This window comes from Telmatherina bonti (genome assembly GCF_933228915.1).
Source record: "Telmatherina bonti genome assembly, chromosome: 9".
Taxonomy (NCBI): Eukaryota; Metazoa; Chordata; class Actinopteri; order Atheriniformes; family Telmatherinidae; genus Telmatherina; species Telmatherina bonti.
Genome location: NC_136627.1, coordinates 36,922,699 through 36,940,574, shown reverse-complemented (window position 1 = coordinate 36,940,574; position 17,876 = coordinate 36,922,699). Strand labels below are relative to the sequence as shown.

Below are 17,876 nucleotides of genomic sequence, written 5' to 3'. Positions count from 1 at the left end.
AATGCTCTACGGGTTTACCTGCTTTATGAACACATGGCTAACTTGTAAAATGCTCTACAGGTTTACCTGCATTAGTAAAGACATGGCTGCCATGTAAAATGCTGTTCAGGTTTACCTGCATTAGCAAACACATGGATGCCATTTAAAATGCTCTACAGGTTTACCTGCTTTAGTGAACACATGGCTAACATGTAAAATGCTCTACAGATTTACCTGCTTTAGCGAACACATGTAAAATGCTCTTCAGGTTTACCTGCTTTAGCAAACACATGGCTAACATGTAAAATACTCTCCAGGTTTACCTACTTTAGCAAACACATGGCTAACATGTAAAATGCTCTACGGGTTCACCTGCTTTAGCTAACACATGGCTAACATGTAAAATGCTCTCCAGGTTTACCTGCTTTAACGAACACATGGCTAACTTGTGAAATGCTTTTCAGGTTTACCTGCTTTAGCAAACACATGGCTAACATGTAAAATGCGCTTCAGATTTACCTGCTTTAGCAAACACATGGTAAGCATGTAAAATACTCTACAGGCCTACCTACTTTAGCGAACACATGGCTAACATGTAAAATGCTCTCCAGGTTTACCTGCTTTAGCGAACACATGGCTAACATGTAAAATGCTCTACAGATTTACCTGCTTTAGCAAAAACATGGCTAACATGTAAAATGCTCGTCAGGTTTACCTACTTTAGCGAAAACATGGCTAACATGCACTTCAGGTTTACCTGCTTTAGCGAACACATGGCAAACACGTAAAATGCTCTCCAGGTTTACCTGCTTTAGTGAACACATGGCTAACATGTAAAATGCTCTACAGATTTACCTGCTTTAGCGAACACATGTAAAATGCTCTTCAGGTTTACCTGCTTTAGCTAACAGATGGCTAACATGTAAAATGCTTGACAGGTTTACCTGCTTTAGCGAACACATGGCTAACATGTAAAATGCTCTACAGATTCACCTGCTTTAGCGAACACATGTAAAATGCTCTTCAGGTTTACCTGCTTTAGCGAACACATGGCTAACATGTAAAATGCTTGACAGGTTTACCTGCTTTAGCGAACACATGGTTAACATGTAAAATGCTCTACAGGCTTACCTTAGTTAGCTAACACATGGCTAACATGTAAAATGCTCTTCAGGTTTACCAGCTTTAACGAACACATGGCTAACTTGTAAAATGCTCTTCAGCTTTACCCGCTTTAGCAAACACATGGCTAACTTTTAAAATGCTCTATGGGTTTACCTGCTTTAGCGAACACATGGCTAACATGTAAAATGCTCTTCAGGTTTACCTGCTTTAGCGAACACATGGCTAACATGTAAAATGCTCTTCAGGTTTACCTGATTTAGCTAACACATGGCTAACATGTAAAATGCTAGACAGGTTTACCTGCTTTAGCTAACACATGGCTAACATGTAAAATGCTCTACAGGTTTACCTTACTTAGCGCACACATGGCTAACATGTAAATGCTCTTCAGGTTTACCTGCTTTAGCAAACACATGGCTAACATGTAAAATACTCTCCAGGTTTACCTGCTTTAGCGAACACATGGCTAACTTTTAAAATACTCTACAGGTTTACCTGCTTTAGCGAACACATGGCTAACATGTAAAATGCTCTTCAGGTTTACCTACTTTAACGAACACATGGCTAACTTGTAAAATGCTTTTCAGGTTTACCTGCTTTAGCGAACACATGGTTAACATGTAAAATGCGCTTCAGGTTTACCTGCTTTAGCGAACACATGGCTAACATGTAAAATGCTCTTCAAGTTTACCTGCTTTAGCTAACACATGTAAAATGCTCTTCAGGTTTACCTGCTTTAGCTAACACATGGCTAACATGTAAAATGCTTGACAGGTTTACCTGCTTTAGCGAACACATGGCTAACATGTAAAATGCTCTACAGGTTTACCTGCTTTAGCGAACACATGGCTAACATGTAAAATGCTCTACAGATTTACCTGCTTTAGCGAACACATGTAAAATGCTCTTCAGGTTTACCTGCTTTAGCGAACACATGGCTAACATGTAAAATGCTTGACAGTTTTACCTGCTTTAGCGAACACATGGCTAACATGTAAAATGCTCTACAGGTTTACCTGCTATAGCGAACACATGGTTAACATGTAAAATGCTCTACAGGCTTACCTTAGTTAGCGAACACATGGCTAACATGTAAAATGCTCTTCAGGTTTACCTGCTTTAACGAACTCATGGTTAACTTGTAAAATGCTCTTCAGGTTTACCTGCTTTACGAACACATGGCTAACTTGTAAAATGCTCTTCAGGTTTACCTGCATTAGCAAACACATGGCTGCCATGTAAAATGCTCTACGGGTTTACCTGCTTTATGAACACATGGCTAACTTGTAAAATGCTCTACAGGTTTACCTGCATTAGTAAAGACATGGCTGCCATGTAAAATGCTGTTCAGGTTTACCTGCATTAGCAAACACATGGATGCCATTTAAAATGCTCTACAGGTTTACCTGCTTTAGTGAACACATGGCTAACATGTAAAATGCTCTACAGATTTACCTGCTTTAGCGAACACATGTAAAATGCTCTTCAGGTTTACCTGCTTTAGCTAACAGATGGCTAACATGTAAAATGCTTGACAGTTTTACCTGCTTTAGCGAACACATGGCTAACATGTAAAATGCTCTACAGGTTTACCTGCTATAGCGAACACATGGTTAACATGTAAAATGCTCTACAGGCTTACCTTAGTTAGCGAACACATGGCTAACATGTAAAATGCTCTTCAGGTTTACCTGCTTTAACGAACTCATGGTTAACTTGTAAAATGCTCTTCAGGTTTACCTGCTTTACGAACACATGGCTAACTTGTAAAATGCTCTTCAGGTTTACCTGCATTAGCAAACGCATGGCTGCCATGTAAAATGCTCTACGGGTTTACCTGCTTTATGAACACATGGCTAACTTGTAAAATGCTCTACAGGTTTACCTGCATTAGTAAAGACATGGCTGCCATGTAAAATGCTTTTCAGGTTTACCTGCTTTAGCGAACACATGGTTAACATGTAAAATGCGCTTCAGGTTTACCTGCTTTAGCGAACACATGGCTAACATGTAAAATGCTCTTCAAGTTTACCTGCTTTAGCTAACACATGTAAAATGCTCTTCAGGTTTACCTGCTTTAGCTAACACATGGCTAACATGTAAAATGCTTGACAGGTTTACCTGCTTTAGCGAACACATGGCTAACATGTAAAATGCTCTACAGGTTTACCTGCTTTAGCGAACACATGGCTAACATGTAAAATGCTCTACAGATTTACCTGCTTTAGCGAACACATGTAAAATGCTCTTCAGGTTTACCTGCTTTAGCGAACACATGGCTAACATGTAAAATGCTTGACAGTTTTACCTGCTTTAGCGAACACATGGCTAACATGTAAAATGCTCTACAGGTTTACCTGCTATAGCGAACACATGGTTAACATGTAAAATGCTCTACAGGTTTACCTTAGTTAGCGAACACATGGCTAACATGTAAAATGCTCTTCAGGTTTACCTGCTTTAACGAACTCATGGTTAACTTGTAAAATGCTCTTCAGGTTTACCTGCTTTACGAACACATGGCTAACTTGTAAAATGCTCTTCAGGTTTACCTGCATTAGCAAACACATGGCTGCCATGTAAAATGCTCTACGGGTTTACCTGCTTTATGAACACATGGCTAACTTGTAAAATGCTCTACAGGTTTACCTGCATTAGTAAAGACATGGCTGCCATGTAAAATGCTGTTCAGGTTTACCTGCATTAGCAAACACATGGATGCCATTTAAAATGCTCTACAGGTTTACCTGCTTTAGTGAACACATGGCTAACATGTAAAATGCTCTACAGATTTACCTGCTTTAGCGAACACATGTAAAATGCTCTTCAGGTTTACCTGCTTTAGCTAACAGATGGCTAACATGTAAAATGCTTGACAGTTTTACCTGCTTTAGCGAACACATGGCTAACATGTAAAATGCTCTACAGGTTTACCTGCTATAGCGAACACATGGTTAACATGTAAAATGCTCTACAGGCTTACCTTAGTTAGCGAACACATGGCTAACATGTAAAATGCTCTTCAGGTTTACCTGCTTTAACGAACTCATGGTTAACTTGTAAAATGCTCTTCAGGTTTACCTGCTTTACGAACACATGGCTAACTTGTAAAATGCTCTTCAGGTTTACCTGCATTAGCAAACACATGGCTGCCATGTAAAATGCTCTACGGGTTTACCTGCTTTATGAACACATGGCTAACTTGTAAAATGCTCTACAGGTTTACCTGCATTAGTAAAGACATGGCTGCCATGTAAAATGCTGTTCAGGTTTACCTGCATTAGCAAACACATGGATGCCATTTAAAATGCTCTACAGGTTTACCTGCTTCAGCGAAAGTCTGATAATAATTTCCTGTTTGTCTGTGTTACCAGAAAGTTTCACTTTTAGCCGGCAGAGCCTTTGGCAGCTCAGCCCGACAGATGAAGAACAAAGTCCCGGAAGCCCAGAAGCTCTTCCAGGTGAGACTCCTATCAACACCACTCCTCCCAGTCCTGCAGTAAACATCTAGGGATGTTTAATCCAAAGAAAACAGATCAGTTTTTAAAAATGTTTTTAAGATTTACACGCAATAATTTAGTTATTCAAAGCTTTTATTATTTATCTACTTGCCATCTGTGTTAAGTTAGCTCCATGCTAACACATCAGCATGCTCAGTTGTACATTTTGTTGCTATGGTTACAGGCAGATAATGGACTGCCAGTTCATGTGAAGGGAGGAACCACTGATGTCCTGCTGTACCGAGCAACCATAACGCTAACAATCGCAGGTAACCATGGCAACTGCACCATGGATAGCTTTTGTTTGTTTGGTGTTTTACATGAAAATATCAATATTGTGACTTTATCTTGTAGAAAACGGTTTAAAAATGGCAATTTGTTTTGTTGGTTTCCCCAGGAACCTGTTATTCGCTGTATTGGCTGCTCGTCGCCGCCATGCCGCAGAAGAAGGCGTGATGAGGGCTCGGCCTCTTAGACCACATTAATATGTTTGTTGTGTGTGATTCCACTTTATTTTATCACCATCCGTCCCCCAGCAGGACGATGCTTCTGTCGTCACATTAAACTTGTCCAGTTTTCCCTCCTCTCTGGTTTCTGTTTGCCCTCTCAATCGTCAGAACTGGAGGGAAACCAGCTTCATTTTTAGTTTTTATGCTTTTAATTTACAGTTTTACCAGCAATTTTCACACAAAATGCTGAAACTTTCCAAACGTTCTGAAAAAGTGAAGCTTGTTTCCCAACAAGTTCACTGTAATCTGTTAAAGTAGCTCATAGTTATGATATTTAACATCTTAATTATGAGAATAAATATGATAAATGATATATAATAAATAATTATATGATAAAAAAAAATTCATTTTAACCCTTTCATGCATGAATTCATAAAAAAACAATGCAATAAATTTTAAAATACAGTATTTTACCTCTACAGACATATTCAATAATACATTTTTTATTAATATTTAAAATTTATCATGATTTATGATTTATTTTAATGTATTAAATTTTTATAAAATAATATGTAATAATTATATTATGTAAATATAATCTAAAATATAGTTGTATCATCTTCTTTTCCTAATTATCGCAAAGGCAAATTTTTGTAATTACATTATCTTCAATTATATCATATATTTATTTATTCTCCAGTGAGTGGAAGTGTATGGATGACTCATACCATACCATACCATACCATACCATACATACTATACCATTTTTATTCCTAAAGCACTTTAAAAACAACAAACAGCTGACCAAAATACTGTACATTAACAGCAAGTGAATAAAAATAACAATGAAATGGTAAAATAAACAAATACATAAAAAAGAACAGTGAAAAATGCATACAAGGACACAGATGACAACTCAGTCTTGCTCATATGCCAAGGAATAAAAATTTGTTTTCAAACTACTTTTAAAAACAGCGATGGAGTTAGCCTTTCTAACCTGCAGAGGGAGCTAGAACTGAAAAGTCTCTGGATTTACAGCGTGTCGTAGGTACAGTTAAAAGCCTCTGGTCCGCTGATCTAAGAGCACGTTGTGGTGTGTAGCGATGCAGCAGGTCAGCCATGTAAGGAGGGGCGAGGCCGTTAAGACACTTAAAAACAAATAAGAGAATCTTAAAATTGATCCTGAACTGATCAGGAAGCCAGTGAAGAGACGCTAAAACCGGAGATAAGTGCTCATGTTTTCTTGTGCCAGTTAAAAATCTTGCAGCGGCATTCTGTACCAGCTGCTGGCTGCAGCGCGTTTTGGCTGATTCCAGTAAAAATTGAGTTAGTAATGGCGAATCATGGATCACTGTCTCCAGGTGATGTCTAGATAAAACTGACTTAATTTAGACAGTCGCCTCAGCTGAAAACAGCAGGACTTCACCACAGTATTTATCTGTGAGTCCAGCTTTTAACAGGGGTCCATTTTCACACCTAGATCTGTAATGCTGGCCTAGACAGGTCCAAAAGAGGCGGTGCAACCAGTGGCAGTGGGATAAAAAAGCATGACTTCTGTCTTTTTTTTAATTAAAACTGAGGAAGTTCAGGGTCATCCAACTTCTGATGTCACTCAGACAATCTCAGAGGGGCTGAAGGGAGCCATTTCGTTTTAAGGGGAAGTATACCTGGCAGTCATCAGCGTACAAGTGAAATGGGACTCCAAGTTTTCTAAAAATGGCACCAAGTGGCAGCAAATTCAGGGTGAAGAGGAGAAGGCCAAGAATTGAGCCCTGTGGTACCCCCCCACCCCCACCCCCACCCCAGGAAGAGCAGTTGAGGCAGACGTGAAGTCGTCTATCATGACACTAAAACTCCTGTCAGATAAATATGATCTGAACCACTGCAAGGCGGGGCCAGTGATGCTAACACACGGCACCAGCCTGGAGAGGACAACGTCATGGTCCACTGTGTCAAAAACAGCTGTTAAATCTTAAAGCACAAGTACAACACAGTTCCCAGAATCTCTTTCTAAAAATATGTCATTAAAAACTCTCAGAAGTGCCGATTCAGTGCTGTGACTCATTTTAAACACCGACTGAAACACCTCTGTAATATTATATGCATCCAGGAAGGCCTTCAACTGGATGTAGACTACTTTTCTAGGATTTTAGACAAAAAGGTCAGCTTTGAATTTGGCCTAAAACTGGACAAAGGCAAAGGATCAAGACCAGGATTTTTCAACAAAGGTTGTACCACAGCATGTTTCAAGTGTCTTGGCACAGCAGAAGTCAAACTACCATGAATAATATCACGTACAAGTGGACCAATTGTTGAAAAGGTCTCTTTAAGAAGATATGAGGAACAATTTCTAGTGAAGAACCAGCTGGCTTCATGGCAGAAATGATTTTCTCCAGAAAGGACAAGGAGGCAGGTTCACAATGGTCCAAAACAGCAGGGCAGGAGACCAGAAATGACAGATTGTAGGAAGGAGGAGAGATGGAATTCCTAGTGGTCACAACCTTATCCAGAAAAAAATTAAGAGTCACATAATTCCGCGGAAGCTTCCAGAGGGGCAGGCTTGTGAACACTGAGAGCAGTATTTATCTAATGGCACGGGTGTGATCCGTTACCCAGGGGTGCGGTTTCAGTGCAGTAAGGCACAACTGAATGAAACTGGCAAGGAGAGCCTCAGTACTTAAGGACACAGAAAGCTGCAAATCTGCATCATTAAAAAAGGCAGAGAAAAGAGCAGCAGTGGACGAGTTAAAAACATGTTTCAGGGTTTTAAACGATTGAACAGAGGGAATAAAATTAGGTAAAACAGGCATGTGATCTAAAATTTATACATTGCAGATTGATAAACCACATGAGACAGTTCTAGTGTGTGACTCACTAACATCCACTGAAGTGATTTATTACAAAAATACCATCCTCATTCATGAATATGCAAGAAAAACGCTTGTAAGTAGGTGTCCAGTACAGGACCACTATGCATGAAAAGGTTAACAGGATGACTCATTAAGACTTTTTACCTGATTAACACTTAAAATGGAAAACTACTGAAAATTATGTTATGTCAGTATTATATATATATTATATAAAACTACTTTTTACATAATGTATGTATATATATATATATATATATATATATATATATATATATACATATATATATATATATATATATATATATATATATATGTGTGTGTGTGTGTGTGTGTGTGTGTGTGTGTGTGTGTGTGTGTGTATATATGTATATATATATGTATATATATATGTGTATTTATGTGTATATATCTATATCTATCTATCTATCTATCTATCTATCTATCTATCTATCTATATATATATATATATATATATATATATATATATATATATATATATATATACATATGTATATATATTTATATATATATATATACATATATGTATATATGTATATATATGATTTTTAACATCTAAAACCAAAGTAGAATAATGGGATAGTAATAATGTGACAAATGTAGGATGTAAACAAGGAAGACAAAGACGAAGTAAATGAATAAATACAATACATGAATTTAATATTATAAAGAATAATAGCAAATATTATATTTAAAAAGTATCATTCCAATTTTAGTTGCCATAAAGAGGAAATAACTTTTTTTTATAAAGCTCTTTAAAGCAAGCAGAGCTGAGACAGAGTGCAGAACATAATCAGCCACAGCAACATGAGAATAAAACAAAAGGGAGATAAATGATCCAATAAAATAATAATAATACCATTAAAATAAAATATAATCCATTAGGTTGCCTCCAGGCTGAGTCGGGACAGAACCGACCCAGAACGGTAAACCTGCAGCTCAGACACACAAACATGAAGCTTGTGGAATGGCTCCACGATGTGGCCTCGGGTCAGAACTACACCTGCTGCTGTGGAAGCCAGACTGTCCTGCTGCAGGAGAACACATCTGTGGACGTCTCCTCACAGAACAGCAGGTAGGTAGAATAAAAATATCTGCGGTGCTCCAATCTTCTGATTTTATTTGCAGCTGCAGCTTCGTCTTCTGTTGCTTGGATAAAACCGTAGCAGAACATAATTTACTGAACATTTCTTCGTCCTTCAGGCGATATTGTCCCAGAATTCTCGGCATGTTCAGCCTTCATTTCAGGAAGCGGATGCTCATCTTGTGGTCGATGTTCACTTTGTCCAGTGACTGCAAGTTAAAACAATTCCCACGTTAAACGCTGAAGCTGCAACGCTAAAAAAAACTTATTTTATTTAATTCATAAAGTAAAAATGAGACTAACAAGTTTAAGCATGTGAAAATATTTCTCGGGACTATATATAATGCTGGTTTTATTAGGAACACCTAAATCCGGAATAAAATCCATATTGGAAGAATGTACACGTTTTATTTTACAGGTTTTTATGACCTTTTCTATTTTAGTTTGGATTCCAGAAATAAATCATGAAAACTGCTGATAAGATCCAGGTTGTTTCATCATGTCCTTGATTTCACAGTAAAATTTGTCCATATTCCGTGTTTATTGATGTTCGGCACCTTTCTAAACTCGTCGAAGGAGATGGCGTCATCTCCGTCGAAGTCGGCCTCCTGGATGGCTCGCTCGGCGATGCTCTGCAGCTGTTCCTCTGTCACCTGGATCCCCATCATGGCTCGCAGCACCTGTTCAGACAACTCAGGTTCTGATCAGGATTGTTTCTATGCAGATGATGAACATGTAAGTTTTCCAGATGTCGCAGAGTGGGGTGTGTAAACCAACTCACCAGAGCCCCCAGTCCGCTCAGCAGATGGATGGTAGTCAACATAAACATGACGTAGAAGATATTAACTAATATTTTATTCAAAGTAATTATCATCTCTGAGGTGTCCACATTAATTTCTCTGTTAAATATCAAAATATTTCCTTTCATGTGACTTCATGATGAGGCGCGTCGGGTTTACTACACATATGTGGAAATGTACACGTATGTACAAGTAAAGGAACTTCTTCTGAAGCCACCCATCCATCCGTCCATCCATCCATCTTCTGCCGCTTATCTGGGGTCGGGTCGCGGGGGCAGCAGCCTAAGCAGGGAAGCCCAGACTTCCCTCTCCCAGCCACATTTGCCAACTCTGCGGGGGGGATCCCGAGGCGTTCCCAGACCAGCCGAGAGATATAATCCCTCCAGCGTGTTCTGGGTCTTCCCCGGGGTCTCCTCCCAGAGGGACGTGCCTGGAACACCTCACCAGGGAGGTCCAGGAGGCATCCTGACCAGATGCCCGAACCACCTCAACTGGTTCCTCTCGATGTGGAGGAGCAGCGGCTCTACTCTGATCTCCTCCCGGATGACCGAGCTCCTCACCCTGTCTCTAAGGGAGAACCCGGCCACCCTGCGGAGGAAACCCATTTCAACCACCTGTATATGAGATCTCGTTCTTTCAGTCACGACCCACAGCTCATGACCATAGGTGAGGGTAGGAACGTAGATCGGCAATCCACCACATTCCGGCTGAGGACCATGGTCTCAGATTTGGAGGTGCTGATTCTCATCCCAGCCGCTTCACACTCGGCAGCGAATCACTCAAGCGAGAGCTGGAGATCACAAGATGAAGCCAACAGGACCACGTCATCTGCAAAAAGCAGAGACCCAATCCTGAGGCCACCAAGCTGGATCCCCTCAACACCTCAGCTGCGCCTTGAAATTCTGTCCATATAAGTTATGAACACAATCGGTGATAAAGGGCAGCCTTGGCGGAGGCCAACCCTCACCGGAAACGAATCCGACTTACTACCGGCAATGTGGACCAAGCTCTGACACCTGTCGTACAGGGACCGGACAGCTCGTACAAGGGGGTCCGGTACCCCATACTCCCGGAGTACCCCCCACAGGAGCCCCCGGGGGACACGGTCGAACGCCTTCTCCAGGTCTACAAAGCACATGTAGACTGGTTGGGCAAACTCCCATGCCCCCTCCAGGACCCCAGAGAGGGTATAGAGCTGGTCCACTGTTCCGCGACCAGGACGAAAACCACACTGCTCCTCCTCAATCCGGGATTCGACTATCCGGCGGACCCTCCTCTCCAGGACCCCTGAATAGACCTTACCAGGGAGGCTGAGGAGTGTGATTCCCCTGTAATTGGAACACACCCTCCGGTCCCCCTTCTTAAAAAGGGGGACCACCACCCCAGTCTGCCAATCCAGCGGTACTGCCCCCGATGTCCACACGATGCTGCAGAGGCGTGTCAGCCAGGACAGCCCCACAGCATCCAGAGCCTCAAGGAACTCCGGGCGGATCTCATCCACCCCCGGGGCCTTGTCGCCAAGGAGCTTTTTAACCACCTCAGCGACTTCAGCCCCAGAGATATGAGAGTAGGTGGGAGTTGAAGCTCGCTCTGACAGGGGACTCAGCCAGACGTTCCCAGCAGACCCTCACAACACGTTTGGGTCTGCCAGATCTGACCGGCTTCCTCCCCCACCATCTGAGCCAACTCACCACCAGGTGGTGATCAGATAAAGCTCCGCCCCCCTCTTCACCCGAGTGTCCAAGGCATGTGACCGCAGGTCCGACGATACGACTACAAAATCGATCATCGAACTGCGGCCCAGGGAATCCTGATGCCAGGTGTACATATGGACACTTTTATGTTCAAACATAGTGTTTGTTATAGACAATCAATGACGAGCACAGAAGTCCAACAACAAGACACCATTTGGGTTTAGAGGAGGAGGGGGGCACATGCCTCTCAATCACTCCCCTCCAAGTCTCACTGTCACTTTCCATGTGAAGGAATCGCCAGAGGGACCGTCCTCCAACACTCCTACCAAAGACTTCAGAAAAGATGGGTCATCTGAACTGCTGTTTGGTGCATAAGCACAGAAAACAGTCAGGACCCGTTGCCCCACCCGGAGGGGGAGGGGGAGGGGGGAGGGAAGATACCCTCTCGTTCACCGGGATAAACCCCAACGTGCAGGCAACATGCCGAGGGCCAATGAGGATGCCCACACCCACTCAGTGCCTCTCACCATGAGCAACTCCAGAATGGAAGAAGCTCCTCTTGAGGGTACTGGTGCCAGAGCCCAAGCCATGCGTCGAGGTGATTTAGTTCAATTCAACTTTATTTATATCGCCTCAAATCACGGCAATGCCATCCCAAGACACTTTACAGACAAAGGTGAGTCCAACTATATCTAGCTGGAACCGCTAAACGTCGTGCACAAGCTCAGGCTCCTTCCCCACCAGAGAGGTGATGTTCCACGTCCCCAGAGCCAGCTTCTGCAGCCGGGGCTCGGTCCGCCAGGGTCCCCGCCTCTTGCTGCCGCCCAGCTCACACTGCACCCGACCCCTACGGCTCCTCCTGCAGACGGTGAGCCCACGGGAGGTGGGGCCCATGCCCCACGAGCAAAGGCCCGGCCATCAGACACTCGCTCTCGTGCCCCACCCCCAGGCCTGGCTCCAGCGGGGGGCCCCCGCGCCCACGAAACGGAACACTTCTGCCAGTGGTCCTCATCATCATTGGAGTGTCTGAGCCGCACTTAGTCTGGTCCCTCCCCTAGACACCTGTTTGCCATGATGATCCTACCAGGGGCATAAAGCCCTCGTCAACATAGCTGCTAGGATCTTTGGGAGACACAGACCCCTCCACCACGATAAGGTGACGGCTCAAGGAGGGGCTTCTTCTGATGGTGATGTGAAATACTGGATGTTTCATGTCTGGACATGTGGAACTGAATATTTGCTGGTTTTATGGATTGTACTAACCTAGAAGTTGTAAGACGTACGTAAACAAAAAAAAATTGAATAAAAATAATATATAAAATTACTTTTTAAAAAAATTATTATTTTTATTTTAATTTTTGAAAAATGTATGAATCTAAAATAATAATCAAAATACATCATTTTAAGTTTGGTTTTATCTTTTTCATCTTAAAATCTGTAATAAACACTGAAATGAGATTTTCAAAATTTTACAATAAAATCTTAATTTCTATTTTAAAATAAATATAAAAAGTGTATTTTATTAAAAAAAACATTTTTGATGTATTAGTATATGTATAAAAATAAAATAAATATATGTAAATGATCAAATTTGGTTAAAAAAATAGTTGAAACCTCATTTATTTTTCTGTTGTCGTGAACGTCTTTGTACTTCTATGTTAATAAGGAGAAAAATGTGCAGGTTTCATCATTTATCGGGTAGTAATGTTATTTGCTGATCCCACCAGGATGTTTTTACTTTAACATTTGCAGTTTTTGCAGGTGTTTCAGTGTTTTGGCCTTTTATTTGTCCAGATCTGCCTGAATTCATGCGGTTCGTCGCGATAGGATGAAAACCAGGAGAAGGAACAGACCTGGAGAAGCTCGGCTCTGGAGATCTTTCCGTCTCTGTCCAGGTCGTACAGCTGAAAGGCAACTGGACATAAACGTTCTTCAGTTTCCTCAGAAGGAATTTGTTTCTCTGCAGGCTGATGAAATAAATGCAGACTGACATTTGAGTTTCCTGGTCCGGCTGTTGGCCGGCTCGGTCTGGGTGCCGTCTCTGCCTCGGCTTTTCTCCGTGGGACGGAAATGAGCCAGAATCCGGACGAAGGTGGGAAAGTCTACTGTTTCCTGCCTGCAGACATGGAGGAAAGTGTTTTTAGCTTCCTGTTCCAGCTGGAGGCCTGAAGCAGCAGCTGATCTGCGGGTTGCTGTACCCCGGTGGGAAGAAGGCCCCGATGATCCTGCCTCCGATGGGATTCATGGCCAGCTCCCGAACTGCTTCCAAGTCATCCGGCCTGACGCACCAACACACAGAAACCGCCTTCAACGTCGTTATCTGCCTAGCTAACGGCGTCTAACTACTCACCGCTGTGGGGTGTTGCCAACCTGAGCTGTCCGCTGCCCTCTCTGTCTAGAAACTCAAACCTCTCATGGAGACGGAGTAGATGAGCCGCCGAGACTGAAACACAAAGGAGGATCCGTTACACACCCCGTACAAGTCCATCGACAAGACGCTGAAAGTAACGGCCGCTTATACACACAGGTGGCGTAACGATACTCTGGGGTCGATAGATCAGGCAGGCTATCTGATTCAATACATCGAAAAGAACTCAAAACCATGTTAAACAGATGCGTTAGCTACTGTCTAATCAGTGAAAAGATGTTTTTATCTCGTGTAAAAGATGTTAAAAAAAATGCTTAAAAAAAAAAAAAAAGTCCCTCCATGTCGTTAACGTGTCCATTTCCAACGCAGGATAGCCAATAGAGACAGACGTATCGATACGTATCAGCCAGTGTGTAGATACCACTGAGCTGAAAACAGGCCTGAGTTCCACTTCTCTGAGTTTTAGGTTGTAAAACTGGGTGTGAAGCCCCGAAACGACGTTTTCCTTTGTTGGCTAGTTTGACGGGAACATGTGACCTTCTGTGTCACATGGCGATGGCAGCCAATGAAATGAGGCCAACGCAGATCATCTTAAGACGCTAGTTTAAATTAAAACTAGGTTTATATGCTGCTTTTCTCCAGAGTGGTTTGAAATTTATTAGTTTAAAATTAAAAAAATGTGACGTATCTAAAAGGAAAAAGGAATCTGGTCTGAAAACGTGTGAATGATGCAGAAAACGGAACAAAGCGGAACTGACGTGTAAAAGGTAAAAATCCTTTTATTTACACGTTTCTTCAGGCGTGGACACAGATGTGTCTGACAGTGTGTGTGGATGTGTGTGTTATCTGGTGATGGCAGCAGGTTAAACTGGTGTCGACACCCCGAACGGTCCTCGCTGATACCACCGTTGTGGTCGTGTGAAGCTGATAAACGCTGCTCGCTCTGCTCCTGATGGTTGTCTCTGCTGCAGATGTGTCGCATTAAAGCGGATTTCCACAGGAAGTGTCACAGTTCACACATTTACATAAATATATCTTTAAATGTGGCTTAAACATCCAGAATCTGGATCTCAGAAGGTTTAAGCAGAATATCAAATTATAAAAGTGTCAACAAGTCGCCTTCTGAAGCCACAAATCAGGTAAAACATGTTCAGGTTCAGAGAGGAAGCAGTTTGACCTTCTCCCACACTGATCCGTCTCTTCCACGTTCCTCAGAAAGGAAACAAGCGAGACTCCAAACCCAAAACAAAGAACTCACAGCCAGTTTCCTCAATGAGCTCCTGGGCGTTGGGCACGTTCCTGGAGCTGCTGGAGCCCATCCTGCTGCGACTGTTTTCTGCAGTTTGAGCACACTGACCGTTGCTTCACATCGTCTTTGACCGACCCACCAGAAGCTGCTGGGCCAATCACAGCTGAGGATAGGCGGGGCATCCCAGCTGATCCTCTGAAGAATGCCATGCCGCCGCCGCTGCTGCTGGGGGTAAAAGGAAAAATTATTTCACCATATCAGGTCATCAAAAAGGTTATGAAATCATTTTACACATGAAAAATCAGGTTATTTAGGCTGAAAATGTGAGGAAAGAGCGAAATGTGGATGAATCTGCAGCTCCTTAGATGACCACTAGAGGGAGCCTGTTTCTGTCTGCGTAGCAAAGCTAGCATATCATCTCCTTTCAGAAGGTTTCTGTGGAATACGCGACATTTTGGGGTTAAATCTGGGATCCGCTTAGCGCTTGTTGCTTGGTTACAGAAGCTGGAAGCTCTGCGGCTCGGCAGATTGAGCCATATATCAATCGTATCGGTTCTACGGCGAGTAGAGGTATCGCTCTAAACCAGCGTGACGAGATCAATATTTTTTGCAGAGAATTTTGGAGGTAAAACCAGAAAGAACGTGAAGCAACCAACAGGTTTGGATTTATACTTTATTTTGTTTAAAGAATAATTTAATTGTTATTTTATTATTTTGTGACATTATTGTTTTATATTGTTTACAAACACAAAGCTTCAACAAAACATCTTCAGGAAGACGTTTGGGATGCAGCTGAGGTGGAGGTGCTGCAGTGAGGACAGCAGGTAGATAGTAGCAGGAAGGAGTGTGGAAACATGGAAACAGTGTGTGTGTGTGTGTTTCAGACGTGAGAGAATGATGTGCAGATGAGAAAAGGCTTGGTCACTATGTGTGTTATTTCTACAAACTTCTGGTTGCTCTTTATGCTGCTTTATCTGTTCATAAAATCATTACCTCCAACAAGCAGGTTCTGTTTTCCATCCAGAACTTTTTGAGTAATGTTTCAACATTACTCAAAAAGTTCTGGATGGATTTTGATTAAATCTTTCGGATATGTTGGGGTGGCACGAGGAACAAATGATGAAATTTTGATGGAGATCCGGAAGAGATCCTTGGAAACATCAGGTCTCCATGGAAACATCACGTCTCCGTGGAAACATCAGGTCTCCATGGAAACATCACGTCTCCATGGAAACGTCACGTCTGCATGCTGAGTAGGATTAAAAGAGAGTCGTTCTACTTACGGACACTAGATGAAGCCATTTCTCTATAAATTCTCTTTAAAGGTGGGGAGGGTGTCTGCTTCCCTAACACTAACTGGGAGCTTATTCCATAAGAGAGGGGCCTGATAACCAAAGGCTCTGCCTCCTGCTCGGCTCTTTGAGACTCTAGGACCTCCAACTCAATCTGTTGGTTTCCTTATAAAGGCTGTTATGAATTGGATTCATTATGTTTTCTTCTCTGTCTGTAAAGCGTCTTGAGATGGCATTGCCGTGATTTGACGCTATATAAATAAAGTTGAATTGAATTGAATAAAGTGAAATAACCAATTTACATTTCAGGTTTGAGCAGTTTTTATTTATGTTCAATAAATGATCATTAAATGTTTTTATTACTTTAATTCCTGATTCAGTAAAATCATTTGTTTGTTTTATGATGAGCAGATATTTACACTTGATATGATGAGATACGGAAGCTCTACATCAGGGGGTGTCCAAAGTAAGTCCTGCAGGTTTTCCATGTGTCCCTGCTCCAACACCCCTGGATTCTGTTAAATGGATCCAACAACCAATTAACTTCTGCACAATGACTGATTAGAGTCAGTTGTGTTGGAGCAGGGATACATGGAAAACTTGCAGGATTGTGGCCCTGGAGGACCAGAGCTGGACACCCCTGGTCCACATGAGTCACATGACCCTGTGCTGTTAGTTTCAACATGACAGCTTGTTTTAGTTTGTTGGAAAACAGAACCTTATTTTGATTATAGGGCTTAGCCAACTATAAGCTTAGCCTAGCTTATAGTTGGCTAAGCTATTTTCCAGTTTGGGCAAACTTTATGTTAAACCCCAGAAAACTTGACAGTTTAAAACACAAAGTCCAATTAAAAGGAACCACTTGCTGTGAAAGTTTATTTTAAACCAACTCAGATGAAAACAAGCAGCAAGTCAGGATGCACAGCACGTTCCACCCCTTCTGATAGGTCTGAATCAACACCTGGAGCTGCAGGGAAAACCTGGAACTCCAGGAAAACCTGGAGCTGCTTCGTTCTCTTTGTGTTTTCCAGGACCTGCAGGTGTGTGATGACAGGCGACGCGTGGGCAGGAATTCCTCAGCAGGACACGTGGAGCAGAATTCACTCTGAGCTGCATGAATGGAAACGAAACAGTTCCCTGATTCTGTTTTCTGTCTGCCGCCCACGCTGACAGCCTGCAGGTAACTTCCTGCTTACCGCTAAAAGCACGCCAAGCTTCGTGCTCCTGGTTACATCCAGCACGCACCCGTCAGCTGTTCATTCACAGGAACAAAAGGGAATTTCTGATGAATACTCAATGAAAATCCATCTTCCATCCAGCTGCAGCAGAGCTCCAGTGTTACCCTGAAAGACAAAATGATAAACAAGCAGCGTAAAAATACATAAACATATAAAATGACCAGAAAAGGATTAAATCCGCTTGAAACCCGTCCACATAACGATGCAAAG

At 42.2% G+C, this 17,876-nt stretch overlaps 2 protein-coding genes across 2 annotated transcripts in view; one reads left to right on the top strand and one right to left on the bottom strand.

The window, feature by feature from the left end:
* cox7a1 (cytochrome c oxidase subunit 7A1) overlaps positions 1 to 5,190 on the top strand; it is a 31,080-nt gene extending 25,890 nt beyond the window's left edge. Inside the window, exons 2-4 of the mRNA XM_079245792.1 lie at positions 4,479 to 4,565; positions 4,789 to 4,873; positions 5,002 to 5,190. Coding sequence (XP_079101918.1) covers positions 4,479 to 4,565; positions 4,789 to 4,873; positions 5,002 to 5,060 — 231 coding nt within the window. The 3' untranslated portion in view covers positions 5,061 to 5,190. The remainder of the gene's footprint in view (positions 1 to 4,478; positions 4,566 to 4,788; positions 4,874 to 5,001) is intronic.
* A 3,581-nt stretch (positions 5,191 to 8,771) lies between these two features.
* chp2 (calcineurin-like EF-hand protein 2) lies at positions 8,772 to 15,218 on the bottom strand. Its single transcript, XM_079246775.1, has 7 exons — positions 15,146 to 15,218; positions 13,890 to 13,962; positions 13,718 to 13,798; positions 13,511 to 13,635; positions 13,373 to 13,434; positions 9,583 to 9,705; positions 8,772 to 9,234 (listed from the first exon to the last, which is right to left on the bottom strand). The coding sequence occupies exons 1-7, from the start codon at positions 15,204 to 15,206 to the stop codon at positions 9,181 to 9,183; spliced, it is 579 nt and encodes a 192-aa protein (XP_079102901.1). The 5' UTR covers positions 15,207 to 15,218; the 3' UTR covers positions 8,772 to 9,180.
* Between the last annotated feature and the right edge of the window lie 2,658 nt (positions 15,219 to 17,876).

Bases quoted from the DNA above. Each gene is read 5' to 3' on its own strand.
- chp2 (XM_079246775.1), bottom strand. From the start codon at position 15,206: ATGGGCTCCAGCAGCTCCAGGAACGTGCCCAACGCCCAGGAGCTCATT. The intron at 13,799-13,889 runs GTTGGCAACACC...TTGGTGCGTCAG, and splicing joins GAGGGCAGCGGACAGCTCAG to GCCGGATGACTTGGAAGCAG. The intron at 13,636-13,717 runs GTACAGCAACCC...CCATGTCTGCAG, and splicing joins GGGGCCTTCTTCCCACCGGG to GCAGGAAACAGTAGACTTTC.